Source organism: Coenobita brevimanus, chromosome 26 (genome assembly GCF_032717465.1).
Source record: "Coenobita brevimanus isolate Jiangsu-jjx chromosome 26, ASM3271746v2, whole genome shotgun sequence".
NCBI lineage: Eukaryota > Metazoa > Arthropoda > Malacostraca > Decapoda > Coenobitidae > Coenobita > Coenobita brevimanus.
This window is the reverse complement of record NC_136979.1, coordinates 45,611,456-45,635,598: the sequence shown is the minus strand read 5'-3', so window position 1 is coordinate 45,635,598 and position 24,143 is coordinate 45,611,456. Positions and strand designations below refer to the sequence as shown.

Genomic DNA, 24,143 nt, shown 5'->3' with positions numbered 1-24,143 from the left:
TTCAAAGGGCCGCTACAAGATGGATACCAAGCTTAAGGGACCTAAGCTACGAAGAAAGACTACTAATAAACTGAATCTACCAACACTGCAGGAGAGAAGGAAAAGAGGTGACATGATAATGCTATATAAGTGCATATTAGGAAAGGAGAAAATAGACATAAATGATTACTTAACATATGAAGAAGCATCAGGAAGAGGACACTGCAAAAAACTGCAAAAGAAGAGAGGTGATAAAGACGTAAGGAAATTCAGTTTCCCAAACAGAGCAATTGATCAATGGAATGCACTACCGAATGAAATAGTGTGCGCCAAAACAATTCACAAATTTAAGGATATGTACGATAAATATGGTTTAAGACACGGGACAGTACGAGTTTGACTCATTCCTGTAAAGATGCAATTAGGTAAGAACTGTGGGCAGATATTATAGCGCAACATGCGGACGTAGATGTACACCATGGCCGGATGCAGTGCAACATGCAGACGTGGGTGTACACCGTGGGTGGATAATTTACTTCAAACATCACTCATCATTTTATAGAACCTTATAATCAACTTTTTCTTTGATAACAGTAAACTTTTTAAGCTAAGTTTGACCCTTTTAGCTTCAGAAATTGTTCCATAGTTAAGCTGGCTGCTTATATTGCAAGCAGTTTAAAAATATAAATACTGTATATATGTGTTAAAAAAAGAAGAGCTGTAGATATACATCATTTGCAGCCAATAATCAGACACATCCTACTCGCCCCATACATCTCAGCTGTACAGGTCAATCAGGGTATAGTCACCAAAATATCTGACCATCCCCCTTTGCTGACATTCTCAGTTTAACACTAACATGGAGAGTAGACCAGCATACTCTCCTAATTTTGTTTCTCCAACTATCTGATGCACTTTATGTATCACATAATATACCCCACTATGTCACGAGGACTAACGCCAGCAAGGGCATGTGGCATGAATACTTTGCCCCCACCACCTAGTGGCGGACCTGTTGAGGCATGACTTGGGCTCCAAATGTAGTTTTGGGGACAAGGTTGGGATGGGGCTCAGATCTGTGTTAGAGGGTACAGTACAGGACAACGTGGTTCCCAGGCTACTGCTTTGGCCCAATGGAGAGGGGCCCCGAGCCCAGGAGCAGCATCCCAGGAGGCTGCCATATCAATAGGTGTATAATGGCGGGGCAGTTAGTTACAACGCAAGATTGTGCTAGAAGAGTGAGAGAAGAGTTCTGGACAAACGTAGAACTGTGCATGGAAAAGTTTGGAAGGAATGAGAGAGTGTTTTTGATTGGTGATATGAATGGTAAAGTTGGGAATGTGAAGGTGGATGGAATAGTTGGTGAGTGGGGTGTGCCTGTGGAGATAGATGAGAATGAGAGTGCGCTAGTGGACATTTGTGCTGGGAGGGGGTTGGTGATAGCCAATACCCTCTTCAGGCATAAAATGATCCACAGGTATACATGGCGAGTGATGAGAAGGGTGGGTGGTGAACTGAATGAAAGGAAGGCAATGATTGATTATGTGTGTGTGGATGAAAGGATGCAAAGATGTGTAATGGATGCAAGAGTTTATAGAGGTTGGGGGAGTGGACTTTCTGGCCACTACTTGGTGGTGGCCAGAATTAGGATTCAAGTAAGATGGAGCAATAGAAGAAGGGAAAGACGAGAGGAAGGAGTAGTTGCAAGGAGAGTGGAAAGGTTACAAGAGGATGAGAAAAAGGCAGAGTATAAGAGAGAAGTGGAGGAACGATTGGGCAAATATGAATTGGAGCAGATGGGAGACGTGGAAGGTGTGTGTAGGATATTTACAGAAGAAATATGTGCAGCATGTGATGTGGTGTGTGGAAGGAAGAGAAGACGGAGGGGAGTGCAAGGAACAGCGTGGTGGACTGAAGAGGTGAGACAGGCTGTGGCACAAAAGAAGAAGGCATACAATGAATGGATGAGAAATAGGGGCGTGGAAGAAGTTGAGAGGCGGAAGAGAGAGTTATATGTAGAAAGAGCGAGGTGAAAAGATTAGTAAGAGAGAGTAAGAAGAAGAGTGGATGAGGAATTTGGAAGGAATTTCAGTGCAAAGTGGAGGGAGTGTAAGAAAATGTTCTGGAAAGAGGTGGAAAGAGTAAGACAGGGTGGAAGTGAAGTTAGCAGGGGAGTGAAAGATAAAAATGGTAGATAACTAGTGGAGAAGGGAGAAAAAGTGAGCAGATGGAGAGAACACTTTAAGGAATTGTTGAACATAGAGGATGGAAGTAATGCAAGTATAAGTGGCTGGGGAATGGCTGGGAGAAGGAGGGAGGTGAGAAGACAGGAAGAAATCAGTAGGATAGAAGTTGTGGAAGCAATGAAGAAAGTTAAATTGGGGAAAGCCCCAGGAATTGATGGAGTGTGTGGTGAAATGCTGAAGCATGGGGGAGAGAAAGTAGTAGAATGGATGTGGAAGATGTGCAGATTGGCCTGGGAGGAAGGTAGAGTCCCGGAGGATTGGAAGTCAGGTATAATTATTCCCTTGTGCAAAGGAAAAGGGGAAAAAGAAGTGTGTGGTAATCACAGGGGCATTTGTCTTCTTAGTATAATAGGAAAAGTGTATGGTAGGATACTTATTGACAGAGTTAGAGAAAGAACAGAGAAATTAGTTGGAGAAGAACAGGGAGGCTTTAGGAAGGGAAGAGGTTGTGTAGATCAGATATTCATTCTTAGATCTTCAGTGGAAAAGTTTCTAGAGAAGGGAAAGAAGTTGTATGCGGCATTCATGGATTTGGAGAAAGCATATGACAGGGTAGATAGACAAGGATTGTGGAAAGTGTTAAGAATATATGGAGTAGATGGGAAGTTGTTGAATGCTGTGAAGAGTATGTACGATGGTGCGAAGGCTGCAGTGCGTGTGGATGGTGAACTAAGTGAATTTTTCTCTTTGAAAGTTGGGTTGAAACAGGGATGTGTCATGTCTCCATGGTTGTTCAATCTGTACATGGATGGGGTAATAAAAGAGGTACAAGGTAGGGTAGTGGATGTTGGAGTGGCCCTGGTGAGAGAGGATAGTGTTTGGAAACTCCCTGTACTGTTGTTTGCAGATGATACTGTGTTGTTGAGTGAAGACGAAGGGGAGCTGCAAGGCTTGGTGGATGAGTTTGGAGAGTGTGTAAGAAACGGAATCTAAAGGTGAATGTAGGGAAGAGTAGAGTGATGGTCTTTGAGAGAGGTGAAGTCAGTGAATGTACAGCGAGGTTGGATGGTGAGGAATCGGAAAATGTGAGTACGTTTAAGTACTTGGGTAGTGTGATGAGTAAGGATGGAGGTTTGGAGGGTGAAGTGCTTGAAGGGGTTCAGCAGGGAAGAAAGGTTGCTGGTTCTTTGAAAGCAGTGATAAGAAACAGGGAAGTGAGCATGGAAGTGAAAAGGTTACTACACGACAGTATTGCGATACCAACTCTAACGTATGGAAGTGAAGCTTGGACATTGTTGGAAGGACACACGTCAAGAGTGAGAGCAGTGGAAATGAGTTATTTAAGAGGAGACTGTGGAGTCACATGGAGAGACAGGCTGACGAACGAGGATATAAAGGAGCGTTGTGGTGTGGATGTGGATGTGATAGGAAGCGTTATGAGGAACACACTGAGGTGGTTTGGCCATGTGGAGAGGATGGAGGGTGAAAGACTGACGAAGAGAGTGTATGTGAGTGAGGTGGAGGGGGGAAGAGGGAGGGGGAGGCCAAGGATGAGATGGAGGGATGGGGTGGAGAGGTATATGAGAGGGGGGTGTGAGTTGGGAGCAGGGCAGTGAAATGGTGGGGGACAGTGCAACTTGGAGGCGATTTGTTTGTGGCCACCCCAAACGGGATTGAGGCGTCTGGCAATAGATAGATATATAGATAGTTACAGTGCCAAGGCGTGCTTGGAGAGTGTTCCTATAGCTACCCTGGCTGGGTGGCCTGAGGCCACTGCCATTGCAACTGGTCATGGCTGGTGGACTATGGGTCCCAGGCCTGGACCTGGAACTGTGCAGGCCGGTGAAGCCTGTGGTCTGTCTCTCCATCTTTAATTGTAATGACTTTGGCAAAAGTATTCTAACAAGAAAATGAATAAAGTCATAACACAATTATTATACAGTACAACAAATGAACGACCATCCCACTGAAAAACACCTTAACCCTAATATCTGGATTCACTGAAACATACAGAATTTTAAAATATTTAATTTGCCAATTTAATTAAAATGGTACTGCAAGGCAGTATTGTAAATCTGCTGTGATACACATTGCCATGGGGTTACAAGTCCCATAGGAGAACTCTGAGTTGCATAATTCTGAGGAGCCAAGGGAGATAATAATACTGTAGCTGCAATTACAATTATTCAAGCTATTCTTTGCTATATGTTTTGACACAGATGTCATGAAGGAACTACATACTAATTCCAGCACAGATGCTTAAGTCACACACTAACTACTTGTTGAATACTGGTAGTGAATCAGTTGTATGTGGGGTAAATATTACATTTCTCAAAAAATAAGCTTAATCTGGATCTATCCTCAGGTAGCACTTAGTTTTGATGCTGTTTTACTCGGGAGATGATACGTTGTCACTGAGTCCAACATTGCTACATTGTGCTTCCAACATTGCTACATTGTGCTTAACTGTATAAAATACATTAACGAATAATTTCAATACTGTAATTTTGAAAATTGTAAAATGCAGACCACAGTTGTAACATCTAGTATAAACTTTTACAACAAAAATTATGAATACTTTCCATTTTTCTTAAGAAGTGGTATGATACTGAATCATACTGTATGTATGTATGTATTTATACAGTATATGCAACCAATATATTAAAAACAACTAATAAATTTCCAATAAATTTTTCACACAATACACCAAATGTACTGAATTACTTTATTTTTATGAAGCCTATGGACTTTTTGAAGAGAGACACAAACTTGGCAATTTGCCAATACACATGAGCTAAATAACTCAATTCTATCATGCTGAATATTTATCCAAGTTAAACAGATTGTCAATATTAAAAGTGAACCAATTACTAACACTCGTATGAAAAACTTCCAAGATTAAGCTTAATCAAACCATCCTACCATTTAATATCAACTTTTGCTCAGTATGGCTCAGTCAATGCCAGAGCTGTACTTGTGACTGGTGAAAGTTTAATCTTGGCAGATGGGTGGCTGGTAGTTACATCTCCCCTACATCAATGACAGTTACATGAGCCAATTGGTCTGCAAGGTTGGTGTTGGCACAAGTGAGTTGAGGAACTCCTTGGAGAGGAGCTGCAGAGGCATCATCAGACTGCTCTTGTCCATCCACAACAGATGCCTCACCAGTGTCAAAGCAGGCGGTCATCCCAAGATGCTCCTCAAGGTACAGCCTGCCACAAAAATGATGGTAATACAAATCAGTATGGTATTAACCCACAAAAAATGGGGGATCATATCCAGTGCACAACCTCCTTCTGGAAATACTAAAGGGACTGGCCACACCAGCTACCCAGTATTGTACTTTCATGGTTCTTATTTTCTCTCTATCTCTCAGTAATGATGTTTCACCCTCTACATTTAAACCACACAGTCTTTCCCTTCCAATATTACCTTCAATGGCAAGAGGGATCCTATTAAAGACCTAGTCAGAAAGTATGGTTCCCTATTTTATTCATGTGAATGTGATTCACAGTACACTATGACTGATGTCACTATACTATCTCAGCACTGGAAGGTAACAGGGCTGGTACTACCACTAGATGACTGCCTAGGGTGGCATCATCTAGGAGGCACCAATTTCTGCCAAATATAAAATGTTCAAGTAAATTCCTGAAGATCAAACATCCTTCAGGTGTGACAGACAATAACAGAAGTAACTTCCACAAAATGTTACAAAATGTGTGTGTGTGTGTGTGTGTGTGTGTGTGTGTGTGTGTGTGTGTGTGTGTGTGTGTGTGTGTTTACCTACTGTAGTTGTGATATACAGGAAATGAGCTACAGTCATGGGGTCCTATCTCCGCTTCTCAGCAAGTTAAATTTTGCTCTGACTTCTTTTAAGTTTTTAGATTGGATGATCTCTTTGTCCAGGCTATTCCACAGGTCTGTGCATCTATATGGAAAACTATATTTCTTGATATCCTTCAAGCAACTTGGCTTTTTCAGATTCATTCTGTGTCCTCTTGTAACTTTCCCATCTCATACAAACACATCTTCTCTATCACTTTTTTCTACTCCCATCATGGCCCTGAACACTGCAGTCATGTCGCCCCTCTCTCTCCTTTAATCTATGGAGGGCAGATCTAGCTTTTCCAGCCTCTCCCTGTTCAACAGATCTGCAAGGTTAGGGACCATCTTGGTTGCTGTTCCTTAAACTCTCTCGATCTTGTTAATATCCTTACTTTTATGTGGGGACCACACTACTGCCGCATATTCCAACCTGGGGTGGATCATGGCTACTATCATTTTTTTCATCATCTCATCCATGAAACGAAATACTAATTTTATGTTAGTCAAGAAATTATACATCTCTCTAACTATCCTGTTAATGTGTTTTTCGGTGACAAATTATCCTGGACCAGCACTACCACATCCTTCTCTTCTCTTGCTTTTGTGATTGGTTCATTACCTATCAAACAATTCAGTTATGGTCTCTAGGTACTTTTCTATCTATCTATTGCCAGACGCCTCAATCCCGTTTGGGGTGGCCACAAACAAATCGCCTCCACGTCACCCTGTCCCCCGCCATTTCACTGCCCTGCACCCAACTCACACCCCCCTCTCTCATATACCTCTCCACCCCATCCCTCCATCTCATCCTCAGCCTCCCCCTCCCTCTTCCCCCCTCCACCTCACTCACATACATTCTCTTCGTCAGTCTTTCACCCTCCATCCTCTCCACATGGCCAAACCACCTCAGTGTGTTCCTCATAACGCTTCCTATCACATCCACATCCACACCACAACGTTCCTTTATATCCTCATTCGTCAGCCTGTCTCTCCATGTGACTCCACAGGCTCCTCTTAAATAACTCATTTCCACTGCTCTTTTACCCATTGAAAATAATTTACATTTTTTTGCGCTGAATTTCATTTCCCTCATCCGGCTCTACTCATGAATCCTGTCCAGGTCCTCCTGCAGCATTTTATAGTCTTCTTCAACCTATACTATCCTCATGATCTTTGCATCATCAGCAAACAGACTTGCATAACTGTTCATTCCATCTACCATGTCGTTTACGTAAATCAGGAACATTATGGGTGCTAACACCAAGCCCTGTGGTACTCCACTTGCTACTTCCCTTCATCTAGATATCCTGTCCTTTATTACTGTCCTCATTTGCCTGTCTCTCAATAAGTCTCTCATCCACTCCAACAGGTTCCCTTTCAGTCCTCCTACGTGTTCAATTTCCACATTCGTTGCTCGTGGAGTACCTTATCAAAGGCTTCCTCCACAAATACACACAACCCACCCAACTATCTCTCTCCTGTCACACATCAATCACCCTAAAGCAGAAGCTCAACAAGTTGGAAACAAACGACCTTCCACTTCTGAATCCAAACTGACTTTCTGCCAAAATGTCTATCTCCTCCAGATATATTATTCATCTGTCTTTCAGGATTCTCTCACACAATTCTGCATCCAAACTGGTCAGGGACACTGGTCTATAATTCAGGGGCTCTTCCTTGTTCCCTCACTTATAAATTGGACACTGGCCCTCTTCCATTCCTAAGGCACCTTCCCTTCTTCCAGAGAACATACAATTAAACAGCGAATCTTATTTGCCGGTTGTTATCTGCATTCCTTTAGTATCCAATTAGAGATCCCATCCGGTCCTGGGGCCTTCCTCACATCTTGAGTTTCCAGCAATTTGTACAGTTCTTGCACTTCAACTTTTACGTCTTTTAACACTACATTTCTAGTCACTCCCTCCTCCTCCACAACACTACATTTCTAGTCCCTCCCTCCTCCTTCACAAAATCACTTTCTCTTGTGAAGATTAATTGGAAGCATTTGTTCATTATTTCAGCATGCATAACAGCATCTTCATAGACATTACCTTTGACTTTCAGCTTACTGATTCCTTCCTTTTGTTTCAATTTGCCATTAACAAACCTGTAGAACTGGGTCATCCTTACTTTTGACAATTATACCTTTTTTGAAGTCTCTTTCTTCCTCCCTATGTATTTGTGTATATTCATTTCTAGTTCTTTTACAGTCTTCCTTTGTTCAGTCATTCTCTCTCTTTCTCCATTTGTTCCATGCCTTATCCCTTTCTTGTTTTTGCTGTGTGTGTGTGTGTGTGTGTGTGTGTGTGTGTGTGTGTGTGTGTGTGTGTGTGTGTGTGTGTGTGTGTGTGTGTGTGTGTGTGTGTGTGTGTGTGTGTGTGTGTGTGTGTGTGTGTGTGTGTGTGTGTGTGTGTGTGTGTGTGTGTGTGTGTGTGTGTGTGTGTGTGTGTGTGTGTGTGTGTGTGTGTGTGTGTGTGTGTGTGTGTGTGTGTGTGTGTGTGTGTGTGTGTGTGTGTGTGTGTGTGTGTGTGTGTGTGTGTGTGTGTGTGTGTGTGTGTGTGTGTGTGTGTGTGTGTGTGTGTGTGTGTGTGTGTGTGTGTGTGTGTGTGTGTGTGTGTGTGTGTGTGTGTGTGTGTGTGTGTGTGTGTGTGTGTGTGTGTGTGTGTGTGTGTGTGTGTGTGTGTGTGTGTGTGTGTGTGTGTGTGTGTGTGTGTGTGTGTGTGTGTGTGTGTGTGTGTGTGTGTGTGTGTGTGTGTGTGTGTGTGACATTATACTGTCAGTATCATTTTCTTGCCTAGTAAATATAAGATCTAGTACTGATGGATCAAGTCCTCTTTTTCTGGTGTTCTCCTTTACATGTTGTGTTAGGAAAAACTCTTGAAAAACATCCAGGAGCTTTTGGTCCCAACAGTTTTCACGGCTTCTTACATCTAGAGTATTCCAATTTGTATTTGTATTGAAATCTCCAGTTAATATAATTCTTTCAAAATTCTCTTAAACTCTGAATTGTACTCTCTGCCAGGTCTTCATATTTGCCTCTTTCCAAAATGTTTGTTCTGGGTGGCATGTATAAATTTGCCACAATTACTTTCCCTTCAGATGCATTAATCTCAGCTGCAATCAGTTCTACTTGTGGGGGTATATCTAGAATCTGTTTCTTTGACTTGTAGATTTTTCTTTGTTATTATAATTCCCCCTTCATTTTTTTAAATTCCTAATGTATTCATCTAAGTTTAGGGTACCGTTTGATATACCTTGGAGTTAGTTTTCTTTCAGTTAGGCAAATAATGTGGTTACTTTCTTTGGTATAATCCTTCACCTCTAATAATTTAGATATCACTCCATCCTCATTTGAGTACATCAGCATAATCATCTTGTTTACATACTTGCCATAGCTTGAGTCTATTATCTTCCTTCATTTTATTCCCTGCTGGTTATGTACCACGTTCATACCTGCAACCCAATCACCTTGTAAAAAAAATTTAACTATTCCTCTGATCTTTCCTCATTCTTTGTTTTTGCTTCCTCTCTCTTCTCCATTAGTGTTCCCAATTCCTCTTGAGCTGGGCATCTTTTTATCCATACTTTTTTAAATTCTTCTTTTTCCATGAGTGTTGGCATTTTTATATCTTTCCTCGACAGTGTTTGCACTCTAGAATGTTACTTTCCTTGACTTACTTCTCTCATATTTCTGCAGCCTTTTATGTTCTATATCTCTCACAGATATACTCTGATACTTGCTGCAGCAACGTTGGGTCTGGTTAGTACTTGGATGGGTGACCGCCTGGGAACACCAGATGCTGTTGGCATCCCTACGTGTCAAGTGGGATTGGTGGAGGATTAGTGCCCCTCCCTGTAAAACAATTAACTCTAAGCCCTTGGCCACCCCATCTGGGATACGTGGCATCTGGCAATGAATGAAAAAAACTTGCTGCAGTATGTTCATTATATTTTCCATCTCCTTTTTGTCCCTTGAGATTCTGTTTTTTATTTCTTCTTCACCTATGCCGCAGATTACTATAAATTTATTAATCTCCAAGCTTCCCTGACTAGTTTTCGTTTTCTTATAATTTCCTTCACTTCCTTTCTTATGCTTTTTTCTTCTACCTTTGTATCTAAATCATTCTTTACTTTCAACATTTCAGCATACATAGTTTGTACCTCATCTTTGTAATTTCTCAATGTTTCATTTACCTGTTATTTTCTCTTCAGTATCACTACTCTGGTTTATCAGACTGCTTGCTTGCCTGATTTTCTCCGTATCATTTCTGAAATCATTCATAATTCTCTCATGGTTAACAACTGTTCATCCCACTTCACTAGCCTTTGTTCTCAGTGAATTTACCTTAACCAATAGTTCATCTATCGTTGTGGCTTTTCTGTTTATTTTTTGTTAATTCCTCACTTTGGTGGTAGGTGGGGGTGCTCACCATCCAATCACTCAGTGTATTGCTGCTTTTGGGTGTCTGCCCTTTCCTTCCCTCCATCCTCTTTTGTCTGTCTTTCCTTCATTCTGTCCACATCCTTCTGCCTCCGGGCGACTTTACACTCCCTCTTTGTTCTTTCTTTCCTGCATTCTTTCATCTTCCTTCTGCCTGTGGGTGACTAAGTGACATGCCAAATGGTTTCCTGTACACCAGGAAACCATTTACTACGCTGGGTTGTAACCATATACAGTAAAACCTCAATTTAATGTCACCCTAGGGGGCCCTGAGCATGCCGAAAAAAAAGAAATTCCATTAGATTGGGGCTTACACCTATCGATACCCCCAGAACTCACGCCAACACATTTTAACACATTTTTAAGCATATAAACATGTGCAGACATACAAAATCAATTAAAAAAACATTATATTTAGAACAAAAGAAAGCAGGTAGGTGTGGTGTTGCAGAAAAGTACTGTACAGTAATCCAGGTAAGTACAGTACAGTTGAGTCTTCATACAACACGAGATAGGTTATGCAGAACCTCGTGCAAAATTGATTTTGCACTAAAACGTGACATATATTTACATGTAAAATAGGGGGTTAGGTTCAAGGAGCCTCACATTTTTTGTTAAAAATATATTTAAAGATAGATTACTAGAAATATATCTGCCTTACGACACCGAAGACAGTGTGTTTACATATGACCTCACCGACTGGACACATCAGTGCATAGCTACTGCAGTCTAACCTAACCTGACCAATTAGTTTTGCCCCCTAATACTCCCCATAAAAATTTTAATCACTAAGGATTGCCACTAAGCCTCTTGAAAGTCCTCATTCGAAATCAAGGAAAAACTTGACCCAACAACACATGAATAATGGCTGCCCAGCATCACGTATATTTTGTCGTGAATCACTTTCGGTACTAATAAAAAAAAAAATGCAGTGTGAAACTTTTTGAAAGCCATTAGTCATCAACAATAAAGGAAAAAAAAAAAAACTAAAAAGAAGTCGTCAGCGTGGAGTGATTGCATATCTCACTTCTCAGATACACACGAATGCAGAAATCGTTTTCGTTTTCGTTTTTAAAGGCTCCAACATGCTTGCATGTGTCGGCCTTGGTCACCTAATGGCGGCTCTCCATGCTGCACGATCCATTGCAGCCTCCCTGTTCAGTCCCTTAACCCTAAGGTCACACTTAATGACCTCGTCCCATGTCTTTCTCGGTCTACCCCTCATAACCCCACCCCCAATATTAACACTTCTCACCTTCCTCACCCAACTATCATCCCCCATCCTCTCCACATGTCCAAACCACCTCAATCTACCTCTCCTCATCACAACACCAATACACTCCAGTCCCATCCTACCTCTCAACTCTTCCATTGTAAACCCAGCCCCTCCAGGCCTTGGACGCAGGGACGCACTGCACATCCACCTAATCATTGTCATTTCTGTACGTCTGAGCCGGCGAATGTCTTCCTCCTTCACTGCCCAGGTGAAAAATAAACAAGTCAGCCAAACAGTATGATTTGTATGACAGTATAAATCACAAGAACTGAACTCACATAAATTATACTGCCTAACTATTTATGTCAACAAGTAGTGTCTTCACATATCGTAAGATCTGAATTTACTTGACCAAAGATCGTCAGTTTATAACAAAAAGATTGAGCACAAAGCCCTTTCACTTCTTTTCTTCACACTCATTGTACTAAAGGTGAATACATGAATTTTACTGCTCTATCATTAACTTTTTTTCTCAACAAAGAAAACTATCCACATCGTAAACATCCCGACTCATTTTATCTGTCTGGTCATTTGCATTTAAGCTGCAATGCTACACACCACTCCGTCCAACAATTTTACATTTTCATTTAGAATAAATGCTTGTGTTCATAGCACTTTCAGGGTGCTTAGGCATACCTAAAGTTAGTTTGGAACAATGTGCTCAGTTCTGAGAGGCAATGAGGAGCAAGGAAATAAGCAAATAAACTTCTCACAGCGACCTTTCACACAACACTGAGGTAGGCAGCAGGCTGTGGCTGGTGGTATGGGGGTCACAAGGGTCGGGTCGGGTCGGGTCAAGGAAACCAATCAGTGACTGACAAAAGCATAACACCTAAGTTGTATCTGGAAACCCAGTACCAAAACACCCATTTCCCACAGTTTCTCTTGCGCAATTGAGTGGTATTACAGTCTATCTATCTATTGCCAGACGCCTCAATCCCGTTTGGGGTGGCCACAAACAAATTGCCTCCAAGTCGCCCTGTCCCCCGCCATTTCACTGCCCTGCTCCCAACTCACACCCCCCTCTCTCATATACCTCTCCACCCCATCCCTCCATCTCATCCTCGGCCTCCCCCTCCCTCTTCCCCCCTCCACCTCACTCACATACACTCTCTTCATCAGTCTTTCACCCTCCATCCTCTCCACATGGCCAAACCACCTCAGTGTGTTCCTCATAACGCTTCCTATCACATCCACATCCACACCACAACGCTCCTTTATATCCTCATTCGTCAGCCTGTCTCTCCACGTGACTCCACAGGCTCCTCTTAAATAACTCATTTCCACTGCTCTCACTCTTGACTTGTGTCCTTCCAACAATGTCCAAGTTTCACTTCCGTACATTAGAGTTGGTATCACAATACTGTCATGTAGTAACAGTGCTATTATATAATTATGGGAGAAATTAAAAGTTTGTGTTACTGTAAGATCGTTGTTTCGTTTGGTCTTAAATCGGGACTCTACTGTAATCCAGGTAAGTATTAGTTGACAGGTTGGAGTAGAATAGATGGCACTATGTAAATAAGTTCATTAAGTTATGAAGTTTATTAACACTAGTTCTTAAATCTTACCTTACATGCTAATTTTTTTCACTTTGGGGTCAGGCTAGGTGGGAGGAAGACTGGGTGAGCATAAACATACCCAGTTGGCGGGAAACTGCCAACAGATGATCGAGATGCATGCAGAGCCCGCCACATTTGAATTTCTTTCTAATTTTTACCCATCATGGGGGAATTCTTAAAATTTTTTTGCATAAATATTCCTCAGGAGATTTGTGCCGTTAGTTTGGGGTTGCCATTAGAATGAATGCCGTTAAATTGTGGATTTACTGTAACCAAATTTTGGCGCCTGGTGGTTTAGTGGGTAATTACGGCGCTCCAATCAGACTGAGCCGGTGAAGGCTTATATCCAAGGGGTGGTTGGGGTTTATTGCTCACGTAATGCCACTCAGCGATGAGCAAGGCTGGTCACTCTCATCTTAAATGTCAGGACCAACTTGCCTAGCCCTGGGTTCCTCTGCTCCTCATGGGGCATTTTTTTTTTTTTTTTTCTCTAAACAAAACGGAGGAAGGAAAAACAAATGAGTAAAAAAAAAATAATCCATACACCAGATTACTGGTGTCCTCTGTTCATAAAATATCTGTAACAGTTAGACTTAAACAGTTGTGGGTTGAAATTTGGAGGAAAACAACTCTGGGGAGGCGAGTTCCAGAAAGATGCAGTTCGGGGAATGAAAGAATTCTGATAGGCAGAAGTTCTGCAATATTGCTGAGTGACATTCCAGTCATGAGCGCTACCAGATGCCCGTGTAGCACAAGGGAAGGCATGGAGAGGTGGCACCGTGGACGTAAGTTCGTCTGAGCATTTGCTAAAAAAATTTCTGTAAAATAATGCAAGGGAGGCAACATTCCTTCTTACTTGCAAGGGAGGTAGTTTATATGTAATGGCAGGGTTGTTAATGATTCTAACAGCTTTATTCTGTATATTGTCTAGTTGTCTTAATGCAACCTCTCCACATCCATTCCACAAGGGTGAGCATTATTCAAGCTGAAAGCGCACATGACTCGTATAAATTATAGCTAACTGCTTATCAGCGAAGAAGGTACGGACTCTGTACAATAATCCAAGTTTCCTTGAGGCGGTTTTAGCAAGTGATCTGACATCAGAGGTCCAGCTGAGGACACTGTTAAGTGAGACACCAAGAATTTCAATACTTTTGGAGATGGGAATACAGTAATCACTCCAATATCCGACGTAATAGAGCCATAGGTAGGTCCGGATATTGGTTCTGTTCGGATATTGGGCCCCAGCTTATGGACTTGTACTTATGGACCCTAACTCAGAGAAACATCTATACAACTCCCTCTGGACATGCATAGCACCTATTTAAGACCCAAATCACACCAATAAGGCACATAAATGACTGAAATAAATGCAAAAGAAACATAAAATGAGGGTTTAGAAGTAGGTTCATACAATATTAAACATTCTGGTGACTGGCTCCTGGACTGGTACTTATGGACCCTAACCTAGCCTAACTCAGAAAAACACCTTCCTACTGCACATGCATAGCTCCTAACACCCTATTCACACCAATAAAGGATATTAAAGAGTGAAATGAGGTAAGTGTAGTATGGAAAAAAGTACAGTATGAAACATTCTTATGTCCGGATAGTGGGGATGTTCGGATATTGAGCGTCCGGATATTAGAGTGATTACTGTATTAGTAGCACTGAAGGTAATGTACGAATCTGGCAATATCTGTCTATTAGTAAACTGTATATATTTAGTTTTACTAGCATTAAAAGAGACAAGGTTTTTCTGTCCCCATTCACTGATTGTAGATAGATCTTGATTTATTGAGATGGCTGTACTGAGCTGAGAGGTAGAGATATTTGACTTTGTAAATGGATGTCTGAGTGTGAATGAACTATGTAGTGTTGAGTCATCTGCATATGAGTGAATGGGATTGTGGGTGACAGATAAGACATCATTAATATGAACCAGAAATAGGGTTGGCACCAGAACTGATCCCTGCGGCACGCCGGCGTTAACTGAGTGGAAATTCGAATATACATCATCTACTTTTACTCTTATTTTCCTGTCACTAAGATATTAAGAAATCAAAGAAACAAAAGACGTTAGTCCATAACAAGGGAGTTTGGACAACAGGGAACGGTGCCATACTCTGTCGAAAGCTTTAGAGATATCAAGAGCTACTGCATGAGTTTCTTCAAAAAGATCAATTGATTGCCGGATGGTATGAGTTAAGAGATTGAGTATGTCAATGGTGGATCTTTCATGGCGAAAACCATATTGTCTATCACTAATTAAGTTGCTGGATTCAAGATGTTTAACAATGTGCTTATTAATTAAAGTTTCAAATACCTTACCAAGAGAAGATGTGACAGCTATTGGTCTGTAATCAGAGGGGTCAGACGAACTTCCTTTCTTCAGAATTGGGTGGATATTGGCTTCTTTCCAAGAATTTGGGAGTAAAGAAGTACATATGCATAGTCTGAATAATTTAGCTAGGACAGAGGCAAGTTCAGGGGAAAACTTTTTCAAAACAATTGGCAGAATTCCATCTGGGCCTGGAGCTTTGTTGGCAGGTAAATTGTCTAGGATGGATTTTACGTATCTTGTCTGTATTTTAAGTGGGGCAATTTCGGGAGAATCAAGTTCCAGTACTGGGACATTCTGGCTGGTATCGTCTATGGTAGAGTTTCTGGCAAAGGTACGGCAAAGATATCTGCTTTCCCACATAGGTCATTTGTTATGTTGCCATCTGAAGATTTTAGTGGGGGAATGGAAGACGACTTGTTTAAGTTATTATTGAAAGAATTAAGAGTTGACCAGAATATTCTATTGTCATTAGGGTTGTTAAGTAATTTTGATGCTTGCTTTTGAAGAAAGTTTGATTTAGAGAGATTTAATACAGCTTTTGCATGATTTCTAGCAATTTTAAATTGGGAGAGTGATTCAGATGTTTTTGATTTTAAATAAGAGTTATATGCTAATGACTTTTGGGCTGTTGCTCTGGCACAGTTGCCATCAAACCATTTTGGAGAGTTCGATCTTTTAGTGAACTGTTGACTTGAATGAATGTAGGATTGGATGATGGATGAAATGAAAAAATTCCTCACTTTTTCTCTTCCATCTGTGTTAGTTCAGTCTTGATTTCCTCAATTTAACATTTGAAAAATTCTCTTAGTCTATTTACTTTTTCAGCTAACTTATCGTAAGTTTCCTTTTCAACCAGTTCTGGGTAGAAGTCATCATCCTGTTTTTTCTCTCTTCTATTAGCACCATCTAAAGGTACCTTTTCAAAATATGAAGCCATCTTAGAAAAGATCTCTACTTACAGTTGTTCACCACTCTGTCTACCTTGGTGCTGTCCAGTTGACAGAAGGGAAATTCAGCACATTCCTTGACACTGCTTGAAATATGTTTACTTATTTTATGCTACACTTTCTTTGCTATTACTTGTTTAACTATCTTCGATCAGCACTTAAATTAGCCTAAAATGAGCTTGACCCTTAAACAGATACAACTTAGGTATCCCCAGTGTGTGTGTGTGTGTGTGTGCGTGTGTGCGTGTGCAAGCGCGCGCTCCATTGTTGCACACATAGTGACCACACAGACTTTGTGGTTCCTTTCTTCCACTTACCAGGTGTGATGTGGTACAACAACATGAACCTTCGGGAGTGGGAAGCCATTAAAAGTGCCAGCAGAAGAAATAGTGTATGCTCCCATATCAGGCCAAACCAGCCAGTCCCCACAGAAGAGCTGAGGCAGTACTGTATGTGACACAACCTGGTCCAGCCCATCACAAGTGGGACCCCAGATGGAACATGGCAGTTGACATTCCTCACTTAAATCCTGTGATATAAAATACATTTTGGTTTAAATGTTTTGTTTCTCCTTACCTATATCGTTAATTCACTATAACAATCATAAAACAGTAGCTAAACTCATGACATAACAGAATAGGCTGAATGTTTTACTAAAATATTCTGCAAGGCAGTGCAACACTAAATGAAATACTACACAATAAAATCTCACTATTGTATACTGGACTGAATGGGGGAAAACTCAGCCTGATACAATCCTGAAATGTTTCTGGACATAGTATTGTATATATCAGACTATAGCCCATAAAGTCTCCTCAAGTCTATATACCTATCTATCTATTGCCAGACACCATACTCCCATAAGGGGTGGCCATTTGACTTTGGGTTATTTGTTTTATGGAGAGGGGCCCTAACCCTCCACCAACCCACTTGTTGACACATAGAGAATACAAATGTGGGCGATTGTGTGTGTGTATGCGCCAACGCAAGATCGTGCAAGCAGAGTGAGAGAAGAGTTCTGGACAAACGTGGAAGTGTGCATAGGAAAGTTTGGAAGGAATGAGAGAGCGTTTTTGATCAGTTATATGAATGGTAAAGTAAGGAATGTGAAGGTGGATGGAATAGTTGGTGAATGGGGTGTGCCTGCTGAGATAGATGAGAATGGCAGTGCATTAGTGCACATTTGTGCTGGGAGGAGGTTGGTGACAGCCAATACCCTCTTCAGGTACAAAATGATCCACAGGTATACATGGCGACTGATGAGAAGGGTGGGTGGTGAACTGAATAAAAGGAAGGCAATGATTGATTATGTGTGTGTGGATGAAAGGATGCGAAAATATGTAACGGATGCAAGAGCTTATAGAGGTTGGGGGAGTGGGCTTTCTGACCACTACTTGGTGGTGGCCAGAATAAAGGTCCAATTAGGATGGAGAAATAGAAGAAAGGAAGGACGGGAAGAAGTATTTGTAAGGAGAGTGGAAAGGTTACAAGAGAATGAGAAAAAGGCAGAGTATGAGAGAGAAGTGGAGGAACGATTGGGCAAATATGAATTGAAGCAAGTGGGGGACGTGGAAGGTGTGTGCAGGATATTTACAGAAGAAATATGTGCAGCATGTGATGTGGTGTGTGGGATGAAGAGAAGATGGAGGGGGGTGCAAGTAAGAGTGGTGGAATGAAGAGGTGAGACAGGCTGTGGCACAAAAGAAGAAAGCATACAATGAATGGATGAGAAATAGGAGCGTGGAAGAAGTTGAGAGGCGGAAGAGAGAGTTATATGTAGAAAGAAAGAGAGAGGTGAAAAGGTTAGTAAGAGAGAGTAAGAAGAGAGCGGATGAGGAATTTGGAAGGAACCTGAGTGTAAAGTGGAGGGACTGTCAGAAAATGTTCTGGAAAGAGGTGAAAAGAGTAAGACAGGGTGGAAGTGAAGTTAGCAGGGGAGTGAAATTTATGATAAAAATGGTAATTACTAGTGGAGAAGGGAGAAGAAGTGAGCAGATAGAGAGAACGCTTTAAGGAATTGTTGAACATAGAGGATGGAAGTAATGCAAGTATAAGTGGCTGGGGAATGGCTGGGAGAAGGAGGGAGGTGAGAAGGCAGGAAGAAATCAGTAAAATAGAAGTTGTGGAAGCAATGAAGAAAGTTAAATTGGGGAAAGCCCCAGGAACTGATGGAGTGTGTGGTGAAATGCTGAAGCATGGGGGAGAGAAAGTAGTAGAATGGATGTGGAAAATGTGCAGATTGGCCTGGGAGGAAGGTAGAGTCCCAGAGGATTGGAAGTCAGGTATAATTATTCCCTTGTACAAAGGAAAAGGGGAAAAAGAAGTGTGTGGTAATCACAGGGGCATCTGTCTTCTTAGTATAACAGGAAAAGTGTATGGTAGGATACTTACTGACAGAGTTAGAGAAAGAACAGAGGAATTAGTTGGAGATGATCAGGGAGGCTTTAGGAAGGGATGAGGTTGTGTAGATCAGATATTCATTCTTAGATCTTTAGTGGAAAAGCTTCTAGAGAAGGGAAAGAAGTTGTATGCGGCTTTCAAGGATTTGGAGAAAGCATATGACAGGGTGGATAGAGAAGGATTGTGGAAAGTATTAAGTATATATGGAGTTGATGGGAAGTTGTTGAATGCTGTGAAGAGTATGTATGATGGTGCTAAGGCTGCAGTGTGTGTGGATGGTGAACTGTGTGAATTTTTCTCTTTGAAGGTTGGGTTGAAACAGGGATGTGTCATGTCTCCATGGTTGTTCAATCTGTACATGGATGGGGTAATAAAAAGAGGTACAAGGTAGGGTAGTGGATGTTGAAGTGGCCCTGGTGAGAGAGGGCAGTGTTTGAAAACTCCCTGTACTGTTGTTTGCAGATGATACTGTGTTGTTGAGTGAAGACGAAGGAGAGCTGCAAGGCTTGGTGGATGAGTTTGGAGTGTGTGTAAGAAACGGAATCTAAAGGTGAATGTCGGGAAGAGTAAAGTGATGATCTTTGAGAGAGGTGAAGTCAGTGAATGGTACAGCGAGGCTGGATGGTGAGGAATTGGAAAATGTGAGTACGTTTAAATACTTGGGTAGTGTGATGAGTAAGGATGGAGGTTTGGAGGGTGAAGTGCTTGAAAGGGTACAGCAGGGAAGAAAGGTTGCTGGTTCCTTGAATGCAGTGATAAGAAGCAGGGAAGTGAGCATGGAAGTGAAAAAGTTACTACATGTCAGTATTATGATACCAACTCTAACGTATGGAAGTGAAGCTTGGACGTTGCTGGAAGGACACAAGTCAAGAGTGTGAGCAGTGGAAATGAGTTATTTAAGAGGAGCCTGTGGAGTCACATGGAGAGACAGGCTGACAAATGAGGATATAAAGGAGCATTGTGGTGTGGATGTGGATGTGATAGGAAGCGTTAGGAGGAATACACTGAGGTGGTTTGGCCATGTGGAGAGGATGGAGGGTGAAAGACTGACAAAGTGTATGTTGAGTGAGGTGTAGGGGGGAAGAGGGAGGGGGAGGCCGAGGATGAGATGGAGGGATGGGGTGGAGAGGTATATGAGAGAGGGGGGTGTGAGTTGGGAGCGGGGCAGTGAGATGGCGGGGGACAGGGCGACGTGGTGGCGATTTGTTTGTGGCCACCCCAAACGGGATTGAGGCGTCTGGCAATAGATAGATAGATAGATTCCCTAATTAGTCCAATATAGTGAGGCTTTACAGTAACCTGATGAGGCAAGGTGTAGATGGCCGAGGTCCATTTAAGTAAAATTAAGAAGTACGGGTCTTCAGCACATAAACATACCTTCAGAGTGAAGGGGTGTACATGCTGGTGATCGTAGATGGTGCAGTTGAATGAACCATAAACCCCGTCATTGATGTAATACATTGTTGACATCAGGTCTCCCATATCATCAGGTATGTCACGCTTTGCCACAATGCTGGTAGCTAGCGTAAATGCCGATGCAACCACATAACGTCCTGGTTCAGCAATTACCTGTAGGAAGGAGATTGATGTAAATAATGGTATAGGTACACCAAAATCTGGCACTTCCATAAGACAATATTTATGAGCAACTAGAGCTTTTATTGGCTGGTAGCTTCAGAATACAAAATATCTATTACTTAGTGACATGGTTGTGATACTTTAAATCATAAAATTATTTATGATACCATTAGGTGAACATGATATAACAAGGGCTTGTTGCATTTACAGTAACTACATTTTTTTTTTTTCTTGTTACCACATGCCTTCAAAACAGCTTGAACATGATGAGGCATGGAGTTAGCAGGGTTTTTGCAGCAGACAATGTCAATTTCATGAAACCAGATGTCTTTGATGGCATCAAAGGTGTGAGGAATTGAAGAGGTGTTCCTTATTTGGAGTTTAAACTGCATGTGAGACCACAGCTTCTTGATGGGATTTAGGTCGGGAGATTTCCCAGGCCACTGAAGGACATTCATATGATTGTCTAACAGCCTTTTCATGACCTTCTTTGCCTTGTGACACAGTGCACCATCTTGCATCAAGAAGTTGTAGTTGTGGGTCTCATAAAAATTCATCTGGCCAAGAACTTCATGTAGCAGTCTCCATTCATCATATATATATATATCTATCTATCTATCTATCTATATACCTAGGCAGCTTCCCCCAAGGAAAGGGAGGTAGCCGAGACAGGATGACACACTCTCCATTTACTCATCCATTCAAACACATTCATTCACATCTTAGCCCCAAAGGGGAGAACGGACAGATCCTCACCGCACCAAACCGCACAAGGGTCAACTGCGCAATGCAATCATTGACATCCGCAGCAGGGCCCGACAGCAGAACTGGTTTACCCCTGCCACATCATAACAGACCCATCCCCTTACCCGCACCTGACCTGACTAGCTGATCAGACCAAATGCGGGAGAATATCCCCTCAGGGCTGCGTCATTACTTATTCACAATTTCTCTCCATTTATTTCTGTCACGCACGGCCACTCTTCCTTGCTCAACAGACATCCCTCTCGCATCCAGCGCTCTCTTCACACTGTCCATCCATCCTATTCGTGGTCTTCCTCTCAGCCTTACACCTCTCACATCAGATCTAGTTATCTTTTTCACAATCGCTCATTATCCATTCTCTCCATATGCCCAAACCATTGCAACACCCTCTGCTCAACTCTACCAGCCATCTCCCGAACAACTCCAGTTCTCCTTCTCACTTCATCATTTCGCACCCGATCCATACGCGTCACTCCACACATACTCCTCAGGCACCTCATCTCCATTACATTCAAACTTTTCCTCTCTGCTACACCCATATTCCATGTTTCAGCCCCATATAATGCAGTCGGTACCACAACACCCTCATACAGCCTTCTCTTTACATCCATTCTAAGCGAACGACATTTAAACACTTTTATCATTCCTCCCAGCACCTTTCCTACTTCATTTTTTCTAAACTTCACTTCTGCATCTATTCTTCCATCCACAGCAACATGTCACCCTAGATATTTAAAACAATCTACCTCCTCAAGCAACTCACCATTCAAAACTATATTCATCCCCCTACCATCTATCAACCTCGTACACTTCATCACTTTACTCTTATTCTCATTTACTTTCAATTTCCTCCTTTCACACACCCTTCCAAACTCCTCTACCAACTGTCTCAATCTCTCCTCTGAATCAGCTACCAGTGCAGTATCATCTGCAAACAGCAGCTGCTTCAGATTCCACTCTCCACCATCAACATTTACCAGACTCAGACCACCTAAAACTCTTGCATTCACCTCCCTTACAACACCATCCATATAAATATTAAACAACCAAGGCGACATCACACATCCCTGTTGCAGCCCCACTCTCACGGGAAACCAATCACTCACAGCATTTCCCACTCTGACACACGCTCTACTATTTACATAAAAACTTTTCACCTCTTTTAGTAACCTACCATCAAGTCCATACAGTCTTAAAACAGTCCACAAGGCCTCCATATCAATTCTATCATACGCTTTCTCTAAATCCATAAATGCCCAAAACACATCTTAGCCTTTTGCTAAATATTTTTCACACACTTGTCTCACAGCAAACACCTGATCCACGCATCCCCTCCCTCTCCTAAAGCCACACTGCTCATCACCAATCACTCCCTCTGTACCCTCTCTAACTCTCATAATTAACACTCTACCATACACCTTACCTACAACACTCAACAGACTTATACCCCTAAAGCTGGTAGATTCATACTTATCACCCTTTCCTTTATACAACGGGACCACACAAGCACTTGCCCAGTCAATTGGCACCATACCTTTCTCAAAGCACACATTCAACAATCTTACTAACCAGTCAACAATAGTCACTCCACCAACCTTCAGGCATTCCACAGCACACCCATCCATACCTGCAGCTTTCCCTGTTTTCATCTCCTTTACTGCCTTCTCCACTTCCTCCTTCGTGATCAAAGAATCATTCAACTCTCCCAACACATTTATTCCTTGCACCCTTCCATCCGCCACAATCTCAGCCACCCTTTCCTCCTCTATATTGAACAATCTTTCAAAATACTCTGCCCATCTCTTCCTTACTGCATCCATCTCAGTTAACATCCTTCCATCCTCTGCTTTTACTCGTTCTTCCTTCCCAGACTCTCCCTTTCGCACCCTTTTCACCTCCTTCCAAAACATTTTCTTATTCTGTTGAAAATTCTCAGTCAGCCGCCTATCCCACCTCTCATCTGCTGCCACTTTAGCATCATGCACAGCCCTTCTCGCTCTATTCCTCTTTTCCTTATACCTTTCATATGACATCTCATCCTTCCTCTGCAGCCACACTTCATATGCACGTCTCTTCTCAGCCACAGCCATACTTAATTCCTCGCACCACCATTTACTTCCTTTTCTTACACCACCACCCACACGTCTCACACCCCACACCTCTTCTGCATGCCCCACCACAGCACTCTTAAACAACTGCCATTCCTCCTCCATGCTGCCATTTTCCCGATCTTTCACTCCGTTCCACTCATCTTTCAATTTCTCCTGATACTCTATCTTTTTCTCTCTTTTATCCAACTCACTCACTTTCAAAACCTCCCTGCCACACCTAACCCTCCTAGCTCTCACCCATATCTTACCTACTCTTAACTTTCCCTCCACCAGGTAGTGGTCAGACATACCTCCACCCTCCCCTCTCAGAACTCTCACATCCAACAATCTTCCTATTACATTCCTAGACACAACCACATAGTCCATCAAAGCTCTATCAACAACCCTTCCACCCTCCTGTCTCACCCATGTATACTTATAAATATCTTTCTTCTCAAACAGCGTATTCCCAATCACCATCTCTCGCTCAACACACATAGCTATCATTCGTTCCCCATTTTCATTTCTTCCAGGCACACCATGCATACCAATTACGCCTTCAACTGCTACATTTCCCACTCAAGCATTCAGATCTCCCATCATTACCACATTCACATTTGCTCCAAAACTCTGCAGACACTCATCAACATCATATACATATATATGTATCGTTTTCGTTTTTAAAGGCTCCAACATGCTTGCATGTGTCGGCCTTGGTCACCTAATGGCGGCTCTCCACGCTGCACG

The 24,143-nt window shown here is 42.1% G+C and overlaps 1 protein-coding gene across 2 annotated transcripts in view; it reads right to left on the bottom strand.

The window, feature by feature from the left end:
* Positions 1-4,608: 4,608 nt before the first annotated feature.
* Positions 4,609-24,143, bottom strand: part of LOC145394209 (ornithine decarboxylase-like) — a 96,814-nt gene continuing 77,279 nt past the window's right edge. For both annotated transcript variants that reach the window (XM_080268199.1, XM_080268200.1), the window contains exons 9-11: positions 20,341-20,532; positions 16,881-17,092; positions 4,609-5,377 (exon numbers count right to left, since the gene is read on the bottom strand). In XM_080268199.1, the coding sequence (XP_080124325.1) occupies positions 5,185-5,377; positions 16,881-17,092; positions 20,341-20,532 (597 nt within the window). In that variant the 3' untranslated portion in view covers positions 4,609-5,184. The remainder of the gene's footprint in view (positions 5,378-16,880; positions 17,093-20,340; positions 20,533-24,143) is intronic.